This window comes from Hippoglossus stenolepis, chromosome 1 (assembly GCF_022539355.2).
Source record: "Hippoglossus stenolepis isolate QCI-W04-F060 chromosome 1, HSTE1.2, whole genome shotgun sequence".
NCBI classification, from domain to species: Eukaryota; Metazoa; Chordata; class Actinopteri; order Pleuronectiformes; family Pleuronectidae; genus Hippoglossus; species Hippoglossus stenolepis.
Genome location: NC_061483.1, coordinates 18,117,163 through 18,138,298, shown reverse-complemented (window position 1 = coordinate 18,138,298; position 21,136 = coordinate 18,117,163). Strand labels below are relative to the sequence as shown.

Below are 21,136 nucleotides of genomic sequence, written 5' to 3'. Positions count from 1 at the left end.
CCTCTCCTAGTCTCCCTGCTCTCTTGTCATTGGGTGCTGTGTGGGGTGATGGTTGTGGTTTCTGGTGGTGATGTCTCCAGAGCGTGTACCGGCTTGCTGCTTTAGAACTGCAAAAGCTCATGTTGATGTAGCAGCACCTCTAGATTATGGTGGATGGAGAGATAGATAGATAGATAGACATGTGAAAGAGAAGATGATTTTTTTTGTGTCTGTCATCTGACATCTAGGAGCTGATGCCTGTAGCTGCTATACGACTGGACAGGATATTATCAAGCTCATCTCAACCAGATTTCACAAGTCATTATCTGACAGTCTGCACACAGAACCAGTTCATAGACATATCCTATTTTGGACTAAGCTGCAGAACCAAGACTCATCGCTCTGCTTCTTGCTGCTGAGGTGAGGTGCAGTAAGTGCATGATAACAAACATGTTTAGATAGTGACAGCACATTAGGGGATGATGATGTGAAATGTGTATTATTTGATTTGATTACAGCCTTCACATGTACAGCAATGTGCTGCACATGTTGTAATAATAATGATAGATGACTGTATGAGAATCTGTGAGGCATAGCAGCACTCAAACTCCAGCACTGCTGCAGAATGAAAGGGTGGCTACTATGAGGAAACAGCATCACGCCCTTATTGGTGGAGAGAGGTTCCACCAAGGAATACTGATTGGTAAGTCCAGCTGTCGGTCCTGTGAGAGAGCATGCTCCTGCAGCGATTGTGGTCATATGATACAAACATAACCACCCTGGAAGTGGCGTTGAGCAGCGTGTTGGTTTAGGTGTGGTTCAGAGATGATGGGAGAGCGAAAGAGGGTGGAGTAGAGATGGAGAAATGATGCAAGAGATACTGAAAAAGAGCTCTTAGAATGCAAGATACCGATACATCACAAACTAAAATCGGTTACTTTTTAATACTATAATGTCATTATTGTTGAATTTCTGAATGTGTTACTGTATTGCCTACAGACAAATGGGCAGAAATGCAGCATCAAAGTAACACAGGCAGTTAAACCTGCAGAATGACAACAACATGATGAAGAGGATTACATATATTCGCTGTCATCCAGAGTAGAAAAAAAACAACTAAAGCCAAATATTAGGTCAAATGTCAGAGGATATAAATACAAACACACTTAGAAAAAGTGAGTGTTTAGAAGGAAAAAGTTCATTCACTATAAAAAACAAATACACAGAAAAGAAATGGACATTGACATCACTGCAGCAACGTCCGGAATTATGTAGAGAATGATCTCGGCCAGCATTCGGCCAGGTTAGTGGTCATATGACTCTGGTCAGCCCTCAGCTATTAGAGAGAGAGAGAGAGGAGAGAGAGAGAGAGAGAGAGAGAGAGAGAGAGAGAGAGAGAGAGAGAGAGAGGAAGAGGAACAGAACAAGATAAAACAAAAGAGGGGAAAAAGGGAAATGACTGTGGTAATGCAGTGAGCTGTACGGTCCGTGCTACCACAGTCTGTCTCCTGTGTTGTTATGGATCTATCATTGTACAGCCAGCGCGGCTGGAGGCTTTTTCATTCACAACACGGTGAGGGTGAGGCCCACTGGATGTAATCCTCACAAGCTGCTACTCAGAAATAAGGTAAATGCTTGGTAAAGGAAATGTAAGTTTTGGTTGTGACGTTACTTTTTCGTCATGAAGTAAAGATGAAGTGTATCTGAGGGAAGAGCCTTTTGGCATGTATTATTTATGACAGTGTAGGGTGGTGAATATGTGAATGGAGTTTGTATGGATAGGTGAGGAGATGTGAAGAAGAGAAAGTGTATTTTGAGGAAATGTTGCAGCCTAACTATCTTATTTTCATCCATGAATGACATTAAAATTATGAATGAAGACATAAGAATTATTTATAAAAAGTGCTCTGGAATTGGGCGGGCCAAGATGGCTAGTTCTTTTCAAAACAGCTTCTCTTGTCTATATCATAATCATTTGCATCTGCACATCCTGTTCCCTGTTGATTAGTTATCCTAGTTTGACTTCCTCGCCACCTATACTCAACTGATTTCCGTGAAATTTTGTGGTTCCACAGTTTGTCTTGTGGTGGGTCATGTCCCAAGGAAGAACCATTAACTTTTGGTGCAGATCCGTATCAGACGTAGGAACTAGGATTATTTTTTTCACTTTCTTTAAGGCAGAGCGGTTTTCAACATTTTCATTGATTTTTCAAAAAATAATTCAGGGATCATGACGGGAAAAACATTTATGTTTAGGGGACTGATATATATGTGTGTGCAATTTGGAGCAGATCCAAGTAAAAGTCTGGATCTAGTGTTATAAAGTGTGATTTCATAAGGGAACTGTTGGGTCTTGGTGGAGGTATGTGCTCTACAATGACATTCTGGTCTTTAAAAAGAAAAGAGTTTGCATGTCAGACGCATTTGTTTACCAACGCTGACGAGTCTTATGCAGTCTCACTCTCTTTGCTGTCTCCACTGTCTGTTCTGTTCCAGACATCCCTGTCCAGCTCAGCAGAAGCCCAGCACATGTGGGAACTGGGGCAAATCCAGAACAAACTGGAAGACACCATATCTGGAACCAGAATCCAAGGAAACCTGACTGAGTCACACCAGTTTATTTTAGACCAGACAGGACTCAGCGGTCTGCTTGATCCATAACCTCTGCACCGAGGCAGTGGACAGTGGAGAATCCGACCCATCATGTACTCCCCTCAGAGTCTTCACCGCTGGGGCATCACTCATAGTGAGAGCATGGAGCGGTTAGCCTACAGCCAAAGTAAGTGGATTATTGCCATTTGAATGAATAATCGTATCTGTTTTAAGGTGATATTACGACCTGATATAGCAAATGTGTTAAAAATCATCTCTTAAATGTTTAGAAATGCTTGGGGACTTATTATATAGGCTCATTGTATGTTTTATATGAACAATCTTAATTTGCCAAGTAACTATGACTGTCACAATAATGTGAAGGAGTAAAACAATTATGTAATAATACTAATACTACTACCACTACTTTTATTTTGATTTAAAGGATTTGTATTTCATTTTCCAGAAGAGATTAATTTGTGATATTAAGGAGTAGAGGAACAACATGTTGCTCATGTATAGAGAAAATTGTCTATTGACTATTAAGTATGTTAGTAAGTGATCAAAGTGTATTTACTTTTCACAGACAAGAGTCACAAAGTGCTTTACAAGGCCAGTTTAAAAACAGAGTTACATCATACGGATATAAAAACAGACAAAACCACACACATACACACTAACAATAATAACACAGAGTCTAGTGAAGTGCATAAACAGCTGTGTTCTTAAAGGGATTTTGAATGATTCCACAGAATTAGCTAATCTTAAAGATGTAGGTGGGACATTCCACAGACCACAAGTCTTTAAACGGGTGTGTGGGATATGCAATAGCTTTAAATAGCCTGATCTGAGAAAGTGAGTGGGTGAATAAGTGTGGAAACTGCAGTCTCTCCTACTTTCTTTTCACATGCCATCCATCATTTAAAGTATTTTTGTACCACTCTTTCACTTATTTATTGAGTTATAAGCTGTAAGTCTACGCAGTGAGATCAATATAAAACCGGAGTCCGATTCCTTCAAACCGATTCTGCCTGGGATTCTATGAAGCCAGGTGTTGTTCTGACTTCCAGCAGCAGGGGGCAGCAGATCCTGAGCAGGGCCGTGAAACCATTACGTAGTTTTCCTTTGTGTCCTGTGAGCGTTTAGACCCCGCCCCTCCCTCCGGAGGGTGCAGCGGGACCGCGAGCAGCAGCAGCCGAGCACCCCTGATCTCTGCCGGCTGTAAACAAACCTCCGGCCCGCCACTATGTACGGAGAGGGGCCGTTCTCCGAGCAGCGGCTCCCCGCGCTGTGTCCCCCGGCGCTGACGTGCACCACCGACCGCTGCCTCTGCTGAGCCCGCGTGACACAACGGCTCGTTTTTAAACACGACATCCAGACCTGTCATCGCTTCGGCTGGCGGTGCTATCACAGGTATTCTCGTGCTAATGGTGGCCCGCTAGAGTTGTACGCCCAAGACAGCTCGGTTAGCCAACCGTCAACCTATCGGTGTGTTGTCGCACTCGACCCCCGCGTTCAGCTGCGCTCACTTGCCCGTGGAGGTCCGTGAACATGGCATCGTCCGCAGAGCAGGACCTGGCTCTGTCCGAGGCGGACAGCAGCAAGGAGAAGACTCAGGTGTTCGGGATCCTGAGGCTGCAGGAGGAGAAATGTGCTGCTGCCGCCGCGGATAAAGCTAACAGTGGCAGCACAGTGAGAGGAGGAGGAGGAGACGGAAGATGGCAGGCTCCGATTTTCGCTTTGGCCAGAAAAGCGTCTGAGACCATCACAGGCAGCATGCACGTCCTGCCCAAAGTGTCCGAGCACAGGGCGTCTCTGCCCGGGGAGTGGGCCGTTCAAGGTAGAGCAGCCATCTGGGGACGTGTGTGTGTGTGTGTGTGTGTGTGTGTGTGTGTGTGTGTGTGTGTGTGTGTGTGTGTGTGTGTGTGTGTGTGTGTGTGTGTGTGTGTGTGTGTGTGTGTGTGTGTGTGTGTGTGTGTGTGTGTGTGTGTGTGTGTTGGATGGTCACTGGTTAATAATAACAGATCTGATGACACCCAGTAACTGATTGTTTCATGTATTTAACCCTGACCAGTCTCTCTACACAGAATGCTCATTATTCAGTCAGTAGATAAACGCAGCACAGTTGTGACAAACCCACTGTCTGTGTGATCCTCTCCCAGTACCTCACCACTGTCTGTGTGTGGACAATTGATTTTGAATGGATGAGCTCTGCTGTCATGGTGTCATGGTGCATCCTCATCTGTTAGCAGAGTGCTGCTGTTGTTTCACACAACTTCTCTGTCTGAGGCATCACATGCTGCTGCACTGATGCAAATACAGAGGAAGACAATGTAAAGCTTGTTTTTTACTTAGAGAACATGATGTTGACTTGTTTTTTCACACCGAGTCGCTGTGCTGTTAGTTGTGCATGTTTTTGACCTTATTGATAATTCTATAATTCAAATGCAAGAGCTCCGCTGTACATAGTTTCCCATCAGCCACGAGCAATTACACTCAGAAAAACACATTTAGTTTCTGACTGCTTTCATATGTACATCACAGAATTTCATTTGAAATGTTGTTGATATTTTGACTGCAGCTTTTAACAGAGACAGGAATTGAGTTACATAAAATCCTAGATCAGAAAGTCAGTTTTACGGTTGGATGAAGTTGCAAGTTGTTGTGTTATTGTTTTTCCACTGAATCCTCAGGACTCTTTGCCCCAGGACACCTGACAGTCGTGCATCTCCCAAAACATCTGCTGTTGATTTGCTGGCTTCCTCCAGGACATTTTTCTGTGCTCTTCTGGTGTTTGTCTATACATTAACCTCTGGCCTGGGAGGTTTTCTCTAATGGAAGGTGTTAAAGCTTCTGAACACCTAGATCCCTCTGGCTGATTAGACCTGGGTTAAGTCTGAAATCAATAATTAACTATTCCTCCTCCCTAAGGCGTTCTTTTGTCAGTTGTAGCAGCAGTTTATTGTAGTTATACTATCGACAGACTGGATTTGCTACTGTCAGGCCCAGTTTTGTAATTTTGTTATCTCAACAGTTCTAACGGAAATGTTAGAAGAATGTAGCTACTGAGCGTTGAATTTGTTATTCAAAGGCTAATTAATGTCCAGCTTCAGAAAGGTGATTACAATTTGTGATCTGTTCCTTCTTCTGTCTGTAGCTCTGTTCAACTGCACTGACCTGACACAGAAATGTAAATGTACATTGACGTGTGGTGTGGAGTTTCCCTTTGCTGCATTTGCATTATATTCATTAAGCCTCCCTATAGTAAGACTGTGTCTGTTTTATGTTTAATTCATGTGTTTGTGTTCTTGTCCTGAAGCCCTGCGAGACCCCATGACCATGGAGCGAGCCAACCTGCTGAACATGGCCAAGCTGAGCATTAAAGGCCTGATAGAGTCGGCTCTGAGCTTCGGACGCACACTGGACTCGGACTACCCGCCCCTGCAGCAGTTCTTTGTTGTCATGGAGCACTGTCTCAAACATGGCCTCAAGGGTAAGAAGGAGAAAGGCTGTTTTAAATGGTGTCAGCTGTGGGTGCTGTGTTGGTGTGTCTATGTATGCTACCCCCGTTGCTATTCATATTTCATGTCCAAGCAGCAGAAACGTGCGTGCATGTGCCTTCCTCGGGTGTTTGACTCTTCCTCTCCGTCTCGCCTGTCTCCAGTGAAGAAGTCCTTTCTGGGCTTTAACAAGTCCCTGTGGGGTCCTCTGGAGCTGGTGGAGAAACTGTGTCCTGAAGCAGCAGAGATTTCAGCCTCTGTACGAGACCTGCCTGGACTAAAGTAAGGAATACATCTCTGTGCACTTCTCACATACGTACAACATCCTGGTGGAAGAACATGAGCCAAAACATCTGCACAGACTCCTCCCACACACATGTGTAACATGAGAACCAGATTAGGGAAGTACCTGAGTGCCCTTTATTTTCACTTCACCTTTCCCCTCGCTGCTGCCTCACTTTTCCTCTTAGTCATAAGCTCTTCGTAGAAACCTGTGTATATGCATTTCCCCAAGCTGTTCCAAGAAAATTCAGTGTTAACACCCATTATATTGCCAGTTTTGGGGAAAAGACACTTTTAAAATCAGTATCTGTAATGTTACAGTTCTATATTTTACCATTTGTGACCTTGTGTGTCTTACTGCTGCTGTGACAATGACTAACAAGAACACACAAGTGTGTCGCTAATGTCTAATGTTCCTGGTATGTCAACATAGCAACATCAAAAAGCCTGCTGGTGCATCCTATGTTAATATTCAAGCTGTCATCCAGCGGCTGTAGTAAGCAGGCTCTTGCTCTCGCTCATTCATGCACATGATCTCCATTTCATGCTTTACGTTGTTATCCAGTCATCTGTCGCTGTATAGCAGAGCTTTCATGAGAATCAAGTGAGTAATATTCAGGTCTCGTCAGATCCAGTAAAATGAGGAACAGCTGTATTGTTTTAGATGAAGAACTGTGTCTGTTTCCTTTACTTGTGCTGAGTCAGACCAACAGCTGTGTCACAGACGCAGAGCAGCGTTTTTCATAAATAAGTATGGGCCCAAAGGTTAGTTACAAGACAGTGCAGACTTTTCCTGTACCTGCAGTTATTCTCTAGGATAAGGCTATGGAATAAAATCACTCCCTGAGTCAGAGTGGAATTGGATGAGCCCACACAACTGTAGATGACATTAAATGCTGAGGTCAGGGGGAAGGAATCTGTTGAAAAGGTTATTGTTAAAAATGTAATTAAATGAATATGTTGTTCTGGCTCGAGTTATGAGAGACTGGAAGAAAAAAGAAAGCAACTATGTCCCAACTACCACAAGCCTAAAACCCTCAGAGCCTTCCAAGAAAAAAACCTTACAATTAATGTGTATGTGTGTGTGTTGTCATCCAGGACTCCTCTAGGAAGGGCCAGGGCGTGGCTGCGTCTGGCTCTCATGCAGAAACGGTTGGCTGACTATCTGCGACTCCTCATCACCAGAAAAGACCTCCTCAGGTACACACACATAACAAATACACAATCAAGGTGTATGGCAGTGGTCGCCAACCCGTCGATCGCGATCTACCGGTCGATCTCGCAGTCTGCACTGTCGATCCCCCAACTCTCTGGACTCACTGGCTATCGTCGCGCCACAGATCAGCTGTGTGTCGGTTGTCTGTTTTTCACACACGCTGTGTGTCTGCTACTGGCGTCTGAGCTGCAGGTTTATCTCCTGCATTTCCTTCAAGAACAAGTTGGTTTATGTACTAAAGTAAATGTCAGGACTCTAACGTATGAAGATGCACATCTTTCAGACTGTCGATAACAATCAAAGCCCCGTTGGAACAAATGGGTGGATTCAGAAAGTGAAACGCTGTAGTGCTTTTACTTTGAAACGGGTTCGGAAAGTGTTGTAAATACATTTGTGTCATAGACAGATAAACATTGTGGTTCACAGCAGAATAAACCAAGAAAATTATCTTTCACCTGAGTTTGAATGTTTATGTGATGAATCTATGTCACAAACAAATGGTTGCAACACTTTCTGCATGCCTTTTCAAAAATAAAAGCACTCCAGCGTTTCTGTTGATGGAATCCATTCCCTTGTTTAAAAAGGGGGCTTTATTTGGAAATATTTGCAGGTGCGGAAGATGCACGGCTTCATACTGTGTAGTACTGGTATTTATTTGAGTACAATGGACTACTTTCATACAAGGAAATAATCATATTTGTGGCCATAATCAAATCAAAGCTTATATGTAAAAACATTGTGCTGCAGTAGCAGCTCCTCTGCAGAACATGATGTGGAACTGAGAAGCTACATATTCTGCATTGTAAATATGAATTGATATTAATTTGAATATTGTGCATTGAATAGATGAAGTTGCAAAACTGCCCTTCTTTGTGTATATTTATTTATTGTAGATTCAGCCTTTAACAGAAATTGCAAAAATTAATAAATATGACCCTCCTAAGTGGGTTTCTTGGAAGATATCAGGGTGGTAGATCTCGGCTTACGTTTGGAATTAAAAAGGGATCCTGGGCTCGAAAAGGTTGGTGACCACTGGTGTATGACAATAGGTACATTCGACTTGTTTTGTAGAATATACATGTTGTATTTTGAGAACAAACTTTGATTATAGAAACCGTGTGTTTATAATAACCTAGTGTATCTTCCTCCACAGTGATTTCTATGAGAATTCAGCACTGATGCTGGAGGAGGAGGGAGCAGTGATTGTGGGCCTGCTGGTGGGCCTGAACGTCATCGACGCCAACCTTTGTGTCAAAGGCGAGGACCTGGACTCTCAGGTGACCACTTTTCTGAAACCACATTCGGCCATTTGACTGGAAAAAGACATTTACACAGAACATTAAAATGTGGTCTTAATCTGCCTACGCCCTCTGGACAAAGTTTATAAATATACAGCTGATCTGCGTCATTTTCTCCTTTCATGATGCGTAGATCTTTTTACAGATTTAATAATGGTGATTTCTCCACGTGAGTGTGGCTCACTGAAAATGTACACCTTTAAGCTTACATTGATAAACTATTATTAGGATTTAATAGTGGCTGATCACATATGAACTGTTTGACATCACTTTCTTGTGTGAAAACTGTGAAAAACAACAAACATACCTCATTTCTAAGTTTTCTTTGGTGGGTTACAGTAGCTAAGTTCCTAATGACGCAATTCACGAGATCAGTAGTTGTGCAAACACTCACACTCTCAGTAGATGTTTCCTTCCTCAGTAAAATATATCAGCCAAGCTTTTACTCATGTTTTATGTTTTATGTTTTTTTTTTAAGGTCGGGGTGATTGATTTCTCCATGTACTTGAAAAACGACATTGATGATTACAGGAGCGAGGAGAGGTATGATCAGTCATTGTCTCTCCAGTTTATTTAATACACCGGGCCCCCCTAATAAGTTTGATGCAGAACTCTTATTTTATGTCTGTTTCCATGACAACAGGAATAGCCAGATTTCATCCATCTTGGATCAGAAGAACTATGTAGAGGAACTGAATCGACAACTCAAGTAAGACATTTGTTTATTGAAAACAGAGCTGTCTGCAGGGTTTTCTCCAGAATTCATGGAGATGAAATGGAGTGTGTGTGATACTGTAACAATGGCAGATTGAGACGGGCAGTACTTCTTTATTTCTTCCTCACATTTTACTTTACCTCTATAGAATGTCTTAATGTGTGAGTTATGTTATGATGCTTTGAAATAAAGGTAGAGGGCTGAAAAGCTGATAACATGTTGAAATAGATCCGGTAACGTTAATTTGAAACCAGTCTGGTTGTTTTGAGAGATTCAGTAAAACACAGATGATGTTAGTCACATTTTCGTCTTTCTAATATTCCACTTCTCACAAAACTGGAATCTGGTTTAAATGAAGTTAATCTGCTGCCCTTAGGTTTGGTGAATAATCATTCAAATTTGGAGTTGCAATGAAGCTAAAAACCTGAATTAGAGATAACATAAGCCAAGCTAACTATGGCACTGTATCATTTAAAGACAAATTCAGCTCTGTCAGTTTGTGTTGACAGTTTCGTCCTTGTAACCTGTGAATGATATTTAACCCCATTAGCATAAATCAGAGGACTGAAAAGTTCTGTTTATGTTTACAATTTTAACACCTCAGCTGTAAATTGTACCACAACTACTATTTAAATTATGGAACAATAAACTCTTTGAGACTTGAAATGAGTTTAATTATAATATCTGTTGATCTTTTTTCTGTGTATTTGTACGTCTAGCTCCACAGTCCATGGTCTCCAGGGCAGAGTGGACAATATGGAAAAGTCCAACTCTAAACTCATAGAAGAGGCGAGACTGACTCAGTATATCTGTATATTAGAGTGGAGATGAAAGAGGAAACTGTAAAATCAGCTGTTAAGTATTAAATCTAAAACGTGTGTTTATGTACAGAGCAAAACAATCAATATTCCAACTATTCTTTTTTTTCGTGCCATACTTCATGACTAAAGTGCTCTCACTATGTTAAACTAGTCAGTCAAAGATTATTATATAATATATATATATATATATATATATGTTGTTACTGGCATTATTAATTGTCTACATTCATTATATGTTTCTTCATGTGGGTATGTGCAGTTGGCCATAGCCAAGAACAACATCATCAAACTGCAGGAAGAGAACCAGCAGCTGAGGAGTGAGAACAACCTCATTCTGATGAAGGCACAACAACATTTAGAGGTACACACACACACACACACACACACACACACACACACACACACACACACACACACACACACACACACACACACGTGCTGTTTTAGTACAGATTTTGCAACTAAAAGTGAAATTTATAACCCGTAGATTTAAACCTTGTACATGTTGTTTTTCTAGGTGACCCAAGGTGATGTGTCATTGGAGAGGGACACTTACAAACAGTCTCGTCAGGGTTTGGATGAGATGTTCAACGATGCTCAGAGACAGCTGAAGGAGGAGTGTCAGCTCAGACAGGTCACACTACAGCTGCTCTGTAATAAAAAAACATGTGCTGTACATGCCGACTGTGTAATAATCATCATTTATGTAATTTTGTCGTATTTTTTTAGGACGTGGAGAATGAGTTAGTAGTCCAGGTGTCAATGAAACAGGAAATGGAGCTGGCCATGAAACTTCTGGAGAAAGATATTCACGAAAAACAGGTTTGACTTCCCTCCATTTTCATTTTTCACAACAGTACAGAAAGGATGCTGTAAGTTTCCATAGCGACCTACAGAATGACCAACTGAATACAATCACAAAACAAGATTCAATAACGTACAACCATGCCAGACCTGTGGGCACGTGAGGCTGAGTCAGTGATCTTGTGCTCGTCTCTCTGGTACTGCCACCAGTGACAGGCCTCTAACCACCAACCCTGTGAACTCTGTACCCTAAACACCTCCAGCTGACATTTGTAGCCAAGCCGTGACATACAGATGATGCCATGATCGCTTCATCATGACTTTTTCAGGGAAGCTGCTGGGATTATTAAAACAATATCAGCAGGTGCATTTCAGCAGCTGTCAGACTGGGAAATAATGCCTGCATCTTTATCACTGGGGGTGTATTTATGTTATGTGTTGCTACATGTACTTTGACCTATTTTTATTTCAGCTTGCTTAGTATTTCTGCATGAAATTTAAAATTACAACTAAAGTCCAAAAGTAATTATCAGTGCTGAGATCAGTCTTCCTGGGATAATTAAGTGAATTCATGAATGAAACGTGAAAGAAAGGGAAGCATAAAAAAATCAAAGATAAATCAGAGGTAATATCACTTCTGTTTAACTGCTGTAGAAAATCAGAAGCATGACAGTGTGAACAGTGTGAACAGTGCAGCCAGAACTGGGCCACAACACAGCTACGACCTTTGCTTTCAATTAACAGGACACACTGATTGGACTGAGACATCAACTGGATGAGGTCAAATCCATCAATGTAGAAATGTACCAGAAGATGCAGGTACACACACAAGCACACACTCACACCCAACTTCATATCAACTGTAAAATTCATGAATAAAGAAGAAATATTGTAATCTTTTTTTACTACTACATTAATGACAGCCAGTAACTCTTTATTTCTTAGTCGTCCGATGAGGAGATGCAGAAGAAGAACGATATGATCAGCCGTCTGGAGGAGAAGACCAATCAGATCACTGCCACCATGAAGCAGCTGGAGCAAAGGTGAGATACACGATCTGGAAAGACACAGCCCACACACTAGTCTAAACAGGAAACCCAGTCTGTCCCACGTGTCTCCTCATTACATCCAGCTGCCTAAACCACGTTCTCTGTTCTTTGGGCAACAGCTTTTTATTTTTTATTTAGCTGAAAATACACAAAAGCCCTTCGGGAAAGTTCGATGATCTTGAAACCCTTTTAACTGCACTGACAATGACACCATGACACAAAATTATATAAGAGGTTAATCAGTCGAGAAAGGAATACCTCTCCATCCAAACTTTCATGTAAAGTTTATAGCTTAAGTTTCTGCATATTAATAAGAGTTCTGCATAATTTATCTCCGCAGCTATGCAGAAGAGAATTGGGAAAAACATGGGGGAAAGTATTTGAGCCTTCTGGTCCATCACTGGTGGTCAGACTGAAGTTAGGAGGCTTTCTATCAGGCTTATTTATTTGCTGTGTGTCCTGCACACACAATATCTCTCACAGTGACAGCACAAACCCACTCAAAGTGAGTTCCTTCGGGGTTTTAACTGACATTGCAATGTGGGATGTGATTGGTAAGAGTTTCAGCTGCTGAGCTGAAACCAACATTGTCTATTGTGACATATTTTGTAGATGGTAGTTTAAACAGTAGCTACAGTCATCAAGTATCTGGTCTTTATTATGTAAAATACCAGATTTCTGAGGTTTGTCTCAGGCATTCATTCCTTGTGATGTTAGCAGAGCTGGTCTCTTTTAGTGGAGACTTTGAGCTGCTACCATTAACACTTTGGGGAACTGGTACTTACAATGGATTCAGAAAGAATTCAAACACTTCATTTGTAAGAAGTTTTAAAAAACATATTTTAACTTGGTCCTTTTTGGTTATTGTGTGTAGATGGATGGATAAGAATGGCAAAAATGTAATACATTGCTATGAATCAAGGAAAAGAGCAAAAATGCTTTTCACAGAATGAATGTAGCTGTTGTTAGGCCTTCACCTACTAACTACATCAATTACAAGAGATATGTCTGAGTTGTAGTTTCACTGTGGATCCCTTAAGTCCTTATTTAATCGTGTCTGATAAGATACGCTCCAGATATTTTCATGTTCAATCTCTGCATCAGTCATTTTAAAATCTGCTGTTTCATTGATACTTCATGATCCCCCCTCACTCCCATCGTCTCACAGTCAACACTGTCCATCCCTCCCCTCCCCTCTCCCATTGGTTTAAATCTGTTCCATCCTCTTTGTGATTGGTTGTGAATGTCTTTTGCTGCTCTAAAGGTTTATGTAGGCTTGAAGTACACAGACCCTGGTTACACTTGTGATCTTCAGTGCGAGTTTTGTGTTGTTGCAACTGAAAAGAGTCTGATGAAGTTAAAAATGTTGTGATTAGAGCAACTATTTGAAATCAAATTATTTACCATGGCATCTAATAAGAAATAAATTCCCCTCTTTGAATTGAACATGTTGACGTTAGAGATCAAACTTCTCTTATGTTGATAGTATAGCTTTCTGCACAATTCACCTAAAGACTGTAGTCGTATTCATTTATATGACCACATTACCTTTCTGTGCTTCTCCTCCCCACCTCTTATCATTACTCATACACTCACTGTAAGAGCAAATATATCCACACTGCAGAAATCTTATCACAGAGTGAACCTGGCAGCCTGAACCCAGATTCTGGTGTTTTGATGCCTTTCATTTGCACTTCCTGTCGTGCTCGTGATGTTAAAAGCTTCTCAAAGTGTTCAGTGTAACCGGGGCCAAAAATACTGATGTATTGACATCCTTTCTTCCTTCCTTCCCTCCTTCCTTCCTTCCTTTTTCTCCTTCTTGCCTCCCTCCCTTTTGCCTCTTTTACACCATCAATCCAATCATCTTTCCATTTTGCTCCCTGGAAACTTCCATGTTTCTTTTATTTTCCTGATTTTCATCCATGCTCCTCTGTGCAGCGATCAAGACCTGCTAAGTCAGACCAGGACGCTTGCTATGTCATTTGTTAAGTGTGCCAGCACAGACACGGAGCATCAGTACAAGCTAGTCAAGGACATCTCCTTCTGAGGACAGACACGCACACACAAGCACGCGAGGACACACAATTGCTTTTGACTCAATTAATACATGGACTTTACCTAAAGAAAGGGACATTCCTGGGTTTTGCACATAATGTTCAGATGGTTTTGTGGCCTGAGTGCAGCCACAGAATCAGATGAAACTGGAACACATTGTTTTGGTCCTTTTTAGTCAATGAAACATGGTCATCATCCGCAGAACGCTAGGACGTGTCGAGACCACCACAATATGTTTCAGGATCTTTCTTTAGTTTAATTGCATTCACACGACTTTAGCAGCAGGGTTTGTGCTAAATGAGGACAGACTCTGTTAGTCTTTCCTCAAAGTCAGATACAGTAAGTATCTGATTATTACCTCAGTTACACTTTAATAGAAACTGAAAGAAAACATTTTAAAATAATCATACTACTTTATCTATCCACTGACGTGCTCAGGCATGCACACACACACACATACATACACATTGCAGGCTTTCTTCCAGTAGTCAGTCTATATGCAGTATCACTAACAGTAAGATAACAGATGGTTTGGGCTTTGAATTGTAATTTAAGAGGCGTTGTTGTTGTTATTGTTGTTGTTGTTGTTCACACTGAGTCAGAATAAATAACAGTGAGCTGTCCCGCTCATATCACAACTACTGAGTGGTTTTATCCTGGATCCTCAGAGCTGCTGGTTGACAGAGTTGAGTCATGGTAGTGTTTACAGTAGGGACCGTATAGAAGTTAATGGGGGGGTGTTACACATTATGTGCTCTACTTTCTTGCTAAAGGAGTTTACTGGTGTTTTCCTACAACTTTTCAGATCTTCCCTTAATCCTAATCATTTTCGTAACGACCTGTAGTGGCATCCATGTTGGCTCTGCTGAGATTTGTGAGTAACTGCGACTGTGCTTTGCAGATGGAACCGTTTTGACCTTACTGCAGACGACAATGTTTAGGTAGAAGCGAGAGCGGTGACATGAAAACCATCATATAACCTATAACCATAGTGTCTCTACTGCCTTTTGTCAGTCAGTCGCTGGTTTGTTGTTGGTTTGCTCTGCATGTGTTGCACCTCCCGACCTGCTTCTGACTGACAGTGATAACCCCCACTGTGCCTGAAATCACTCCCTCATTCACTCACTTCTCCCGTTTTAACACACACCCAGTAGTTTACTCAGTGGTGAGTAAACTAGCAGCAAATTGAAATTTCAGCCACCATCGTCATTTTGTGTCATCACTGGTGTGTAACAGTTAAGATCATTTAGGATGATGAGATTTGAAAGATATTATATGCATAAAGTTCACACTTCAATGTGAACATTCAAATTGAATTGCAGAGTGTAAATTACAAGGGAGCGATATCAGACACAGACTATCTCTTTCTTGCTCTTTGTCTCACTGAAGATTCACCTTAACTGAAAACCTTGTGAGATGGTGTCACAGGTCACAGTTTGTAGATGCTCAGTGGAACCAGCAGCTTCATGTACTTTGTTTCTGCAGAACAGACAGCCGAGCCCAGTGTGAAGTTAGTTACTCAAGCTGTAAACCTCTGGAGCCTCGGTCAAAGGGACCCTGAATGTGTTGTTCTGTCTCGTCTCGGCATATTTATTGACTTTTGTGATATATCAGGACGTAATCATCCTACCTATGTTCATAGTACTGCAACTCATCTCAGTTTGTAGAAGAATAAAAACTCTGTACAGCCGGTGAAAACTCACAACTACTGTCTTTTACCACCATGACAAATAAAGTTAGATGTTTGGAAATTGGTGTGGATGATATTTTTTTGCAATTTTTAAAGTGGATCTCAAAAAATCTATAGTAAAACTCAAGTTAAATCCTCATATGCCCTCAAAAATTTGCTAAGAAATAAGCTTCCTCCCTCTGTTGGGGGAAAAACAATGAAATCTGTATATTTTTCTAAATCAAAACACAGTTGGTTGAAAAAGTCTTAATTTTCCCTCGCAGTGCTCAAAGATGCAGCAATCAGTTAGTTATTCTCTTTGTTTCTTGTCCATTCAGTTTCCTCAAGTCGATTTATCATTGTTTTTATCATATGTCTTTATTTTGGACTCATTAGCCCTTTTGTATTCGTCACTGAGCTCATAGTTCGCCTCTCATCCCTGCACTCTTAAATTTGACCCCGGTGTTGTAACAGTGCAAATTACAAAGCCGTCCTTCACCCCAAACTTCTCCATTTACCCTCATCCATCGCTCCTTCAACCCCTCCAGTTTTTTCTCTCCTTGGTCCTGAGTTTGTCCCTGGTTATAATGGTGCAGATTACAGGAGGCTGAGAGGCACCGCACGTCGGCCGAGGAGGGAACCCGACGCTTCAAGCTGGACTTCGCCAACAAGGCCGACAGCCTGCAGCGGCAGATCGAACACAGAGAGAGACAACTGTAAGGAAAATACCCTCAAAGGCAGACTAACTGGTAGACTCATGCTTACACAGACATCAACATTTAACACCTAGACAACATGTGCAGCGTGTTAAATCAGCTGTCGATGTTAATGTTCTTAGAACTGAAACTTGTCATGGCCCTTATTCATGTTGCACGTCTCCCTTAACAGTAGGAGTCTTTCCTTTTAGTTGTTGATTGTAATTTGAAAAAGCAAGACCAACATTTAATACAAGTATAAATCTGTGTGTTAAAACAGAATCTGCTTCCATGTATCTCCATGTCTCTGCTTGTCCTCCTCACTCTGGTTGGTGTTGCATGTATATGTTTGTGGTGCGTCTGTAGCCAGCAGCTGGAGACAGACCTGAAGATCGAGAGGGAGTGGAGACAAACGTTACAAAATGATCTGGACAGAGAGAGAGAGTCGGTGGCTGAGCTCAGCACAGAAGCGCTGCAGATCAACGGACTGAAAAAGGTAAAGAGAGAAATAAATAAATATACCAGGTGTATAATATCATCGTGTATGTGATGCATGTCTTCTCTCGTTTATGTTTTAATATTTCTCCAGGAATTCCATCGTCTCCAGGATGAAAACATTCAGCTCAAGACCATCTGTGAAGACCAAGAACGAGCTCTTGAGGAGTTAGGCTCCAAACTCAGCGAGTACGTAATGATCAAATTACAAATTATCTTTTCATTTAAACAATCAGACGCAAAGAATAAAGGCAATAAAAACAAAACCCACCTGTTCATGCACAGAGCAGGACATTCAGGAAACAAAGGCACTTCAATAACTTGTTATTCAAACAATTCTGAGAAAGTAAATAAGTCAGTAAATCATTGAATAAATAAATAAAATACAAGGATATAGCTTAAGATGTATAAATAAATGGAAATAAATAATTATAATTCATTTAAAAACCAAACTAAAAAGGTAGGTTTTGAGTTGTGTTTTTTTTAAACAGACAGAAGATAGTCTTAATGTCCAGTCTTAGATTTGAAATGCTCAGTTCAATGTTAGGATTACAAATGATGGTTTTCATGTTTCCTTAAGAATAAAAATCATCCCTTTAAAACTAGTGTTCACAACAAGCTGCACTGTTTTATTCTCTTCATCATCAGATCCAAACTGAAGATTGAGGACATCAAAGAGGCCAACAAAGCTCTTCAGGTAAGGCAGCGTTCAGTTAAAGAGAAAAAAACATCCTGAATCTAAACCTCCTCACTCAGCAAGATCTTGAGTGTTTGATAAGATATTATTCAGAGTGCGTCAGTTTAGTTTGTTGTGTTGAGGTTTGATGTGTGTGTTGTTTCAGGGGGGTCAGGTGTGGCTGAAGGACAAGGAAGCCAGCCACTGCAAACTCTGTGAAAAGGAGTTTTCCATCTCAAGAAGAAAGGTCGGTTTTACTTTTTCTACATTGAAAATCCCACTCAGTCACAGATACTGTTGAATGTAATCTGAAGGCCTGTGTTTGTTGCTAAGGCCGCGATCCACAGTCTTTAACACATAAATCTAAATGTTAACTGAATGAGATCTCTCAGGAACACCACAGGGAAATCTCAAGATTAACCGATAAGATTTGGGTGGTCAAAGGTCACCAGTGCATGCACAGATTTTGTGAATGTGATTTATCAGCCGTGCCCAGAGGGAATTCTATTACATTTGGGTCAATAATTGAATTGAAGAATGACCTGATTAGATTTTGGAGGCCAAAGGTCTCTGTGACCTCATAACATATAGTTTGGCCATAACTCAATAATTGATATGCTTATTATGACAAAATAAACGTAATACCTTTTATTGAATTCCTTCAGTCTTCACTACTTCTGAGTTGGATGCAAACTGACACATAAGGCTGTAATTTTAGTTTCCAGGGAAAATCATCAGGCTTAGATCTATGGGACTGAGTCAGTAATCTAAAAAGGGGTTTTACATTGAAGTCCAGAACCCCTTGCTAAGTGACATCCCAAGCTAGATGCCTCTTGACTAATACATACTGGACACACATGCATGAAAAGCAGTATGTTGATAATGCATTTACAAGTGAGTAAATTTGATTAACTTGACAGCTAATATATATTTGCAATCCCAACACAAAGCAGCAGTATTTCTGTTCAGTGTTTCTAACTTGTTCTCTGTCTGCAGCACCACTGTAGGAACTGTGGGGAGATTTTCTGCAACAGTTGCTCTGACAACGAGCTTCCTCTGCCTGCCTCACCGAAACCAGTCCGAGTGTGTGACACCTGCCACGCCCTCCTCCTCCAGCGATGCTCCTCCAATCCTACGTGAGGGCGCCTCACGCTGCTGCCGGGACTGTTTCCATCTATCAGAGCTGACACACTCCAGTCCTCCTCCTGTAATACCCCCCTCCCAACTGACCTGAACAGTGTTTGCTGCTAGGAATGGACCCTGTGCATGAATGTGAAGGACAAATGATCAGTCTACTAAAGAAGGAAGAATCTCAAAGACACAGTCACCTCAAAGTCGTTTATCTCTCAGGCCTGATGTCACTACTTTGTCTGCACACTATCTGCTGTGTCAAATATTCTATCAGTTCACTATTTAGACAAAGACTGCTCACTGGGTAACTGACAAGTTGGAAATGGAAGTGTCTGCTTCAGTATCATAAACAATCATGACACACCTCTGTCACTTCAGTTCTACTAAATATAAAAGTGTTTTACAGATTAAACCATTCATTTACTGTAAACTGTAAATTTAAAATCAATGATCACGAAAGTATAAATTGCCTTTGACTCAGTCCAAGTGTTGCACTAGTTTTGCTTAGAGAGCATGAAAAGGCCACATGACAGCAACACTTTCCAAAACTCAACACACGCTCAAAACAATATAACAAAGTTCAAACGTATTAAAAGAAACGCTCTAACTGGTGGATGATAAAAAAAATGACTTCATGTTGAACTGATAGTGAAACTGCAGTGATGAGCACAGCTGCAGCTTAATGCAGATGTTTTTCTCAGCCAAACTTCAATCACATGTTTTATTACACGCATCAAGCAGCCAATTACATGAGATTATATATAATTTATATACCCACCGTACGGTGGCCTTGTTACTGTTGAGTCTGACTCCAGATCACCTTTATTTGTGAGGCAGCGTTAACAAATAAAGGTTGTTAACGCTGCCTCACAAATAAAGGTGAGGCAGCGTTGACACTTGCACAAAAGACTGAATCAAACTGGGTATATTCACTCAAGTTAAAATCTGAACTGTGCCACAAAATGACTTTAATTATTTTGTTTTCAATGTTTTAAGTGCAGTTGTTTCAGAAAGCATCATGAATATATTTTGTTTCTGCCATCATCAAGGGCCTCAGTGTGTTATGAAAAAGTCTGACACCTGCAACCTCATAAATATTCAGTGTGTAATGAGACACGAGTTCCAGGAACATTCATTCGCTCGATTGCTGCCAGACTAGTTCCCCATGAACACCTTTTCAAAGGAACTAAAAGATGTTTGTTTTTTTAAACACAGTTAAAAACTGGTGCTAATTGTGCCTGTGTAAATGCAATGAATCTTATCTACATGTTGCCAAAATTAGCCCTGTAACTGTAGCAACACTAGCTTATACTAGCCAGGCAAGCAGTCTCCATTAAAGGCAAATGTCACTGTTTGACAAACTAATGGATTCTGCTTAAAGGACCAAGCGTAGCAACAGATGTCTTCACCACACGTTTAGTAACTGATTTAAATCCAAGTCAGTCTCTACAACTGGCTCTTTGAACCACTGATGGATGTTAGTGAAGACAAAGCCACAAAGTATGTTTGAACACTTTCCAATCATATATTACTTGTAATATAGATTAATTTTAACGTATTTATAATTAATTCTGTTTTATACTCCTGAGTCCAGGGAACTTGTTTTGAGTTTACCCTGTTAACTTGAGTTTAGATGTAATCTGTTGTGGAAGAACCATATTTGACTGTTGCTCCATTCCTAAGAAGCACAGTCTGAAACTCTACACAATGTTTTTCTTTATCTTAAATCAAGATTGAAAGATTGCGACACGTTGTGTTAGCGTTGTGAAGCTGATGACTGTGTTTCAGTGACAGGTTGAGTTCCACTGCACATTCTGGTTTTGTACTCTTACACGATGTTTACAACCTGTGAATTTTTTTAAAGAACAGTAAGTATTCATTCCCATGAGATAAAACAGACCTGGGTTGATTTCAGTTTCAAGTGTTTTTCTTGTCACAAATATTTATAAATCATCTCACATTTGATCATATAATCATAAAAAGTTGTACAAGGAAATGCTCCTGAAGTCTTCAGGTCTGAAACACTGAGCGCAGCGTCGCTCTTTCAAATCTCCCAGCTTTCAGTGGGACTTGTACAGTGTTAATACGACTGTATGTTGTGTATACATAGTGTTGATTATCACCGTGGCCCTTTAGCTTACTAAATCCTGCCACTTTAA

The 21,136-nt window shown here is 40.9% G+C and overlaps 1 protein-coding gene across 4 annotated transcripts; it reads left to right on the top strand.

Moving 5' to 3' along the window:
- The first annotated feature begins 43 nt into the window (after window positions 1-43).
- On the top strand, window positions 44-20,886 carry rufy2 (RUN and FYVE domain containing 2). Of its 4 annotated transcripts, none has more exons than XM_035151315.2 (20): window positions 44-399; window positions 2,476-2,758; window positions 5,891-6,064; window positions 6,236-6,353; window positions 7,452-7,553; window positions 8,723-8,846; window positions 9,346-9,410; window positions 9,511-9,576; window positions 10,302-10,371; window positions 10,663-10,764; window positions 10,921-11,037; window positions 11,133-11,225; window positions 11,952-12,026; window positions 12,153-12,250; window positions 16,577-16,696; window positions 17,042-17,171; window positions 17,265-17,359; window positions 17,819-17,867; window positions 18,013-18,093; window positions 18,843-20,886. In XM_035151315.2, exons 2-20 carry the CDS (start codon window positions 2,683-2,685, stop codon window positions 18,984-18,986), a joined length of 1,899 nt encoding a protein of 632 aa, XP_035007206.1. In that variant the 5' UTR covers window positions 44-399; window positions 2,476-2,682; the 3' UTR covers window positions 18,987-20,886. The 4 variants fall into 4 exon arrangements, with proteins under 4 accessions (XP_035007206.1, XP_035007216.1, XP_035007200.1 ...); XM_035151325.2 differs by lacking the exon at window positions 44-399 and adding an exon at window positions 1,450-1,606; XM_035151309.2 differs by lacking the exons at window positions 44-399; window positions 2,476-2,758 and adding an exon at window positions 3,700-4,411.
- The last annotated feature ends 250 nt before the right edge of the window (window positions 20,887-21,136 follow it).

What these genes read in the sequence shown, in the direction of transcription:
- rufy2 (XM_035151309.2), top strand. Translation starts at nt 4,123, where the DNA reads ATGGCATCGTCCGCAGAGCAGGACCTGGCTCTGTCCGAGGCGGACAGC. An exon ending in GCGAGGACCTGGACTCTCAG is followed by an intron (nt 8,847 to 9,345) that starts GTGACCACTTTT and finishes TTTTTTTTTAAG; the next exon opens with GTCGGGGTGATTGATTTCTC. An exon ending in AGGCCAACAAAGCTCTTCAG is followed by an intron (nt 17,868 to 18,012) that starts GTAAGGCAGCGT and finishes GTGTTGTTTCAG; the next exon opens with GGGGGTCAGGTGTGGCTGAA.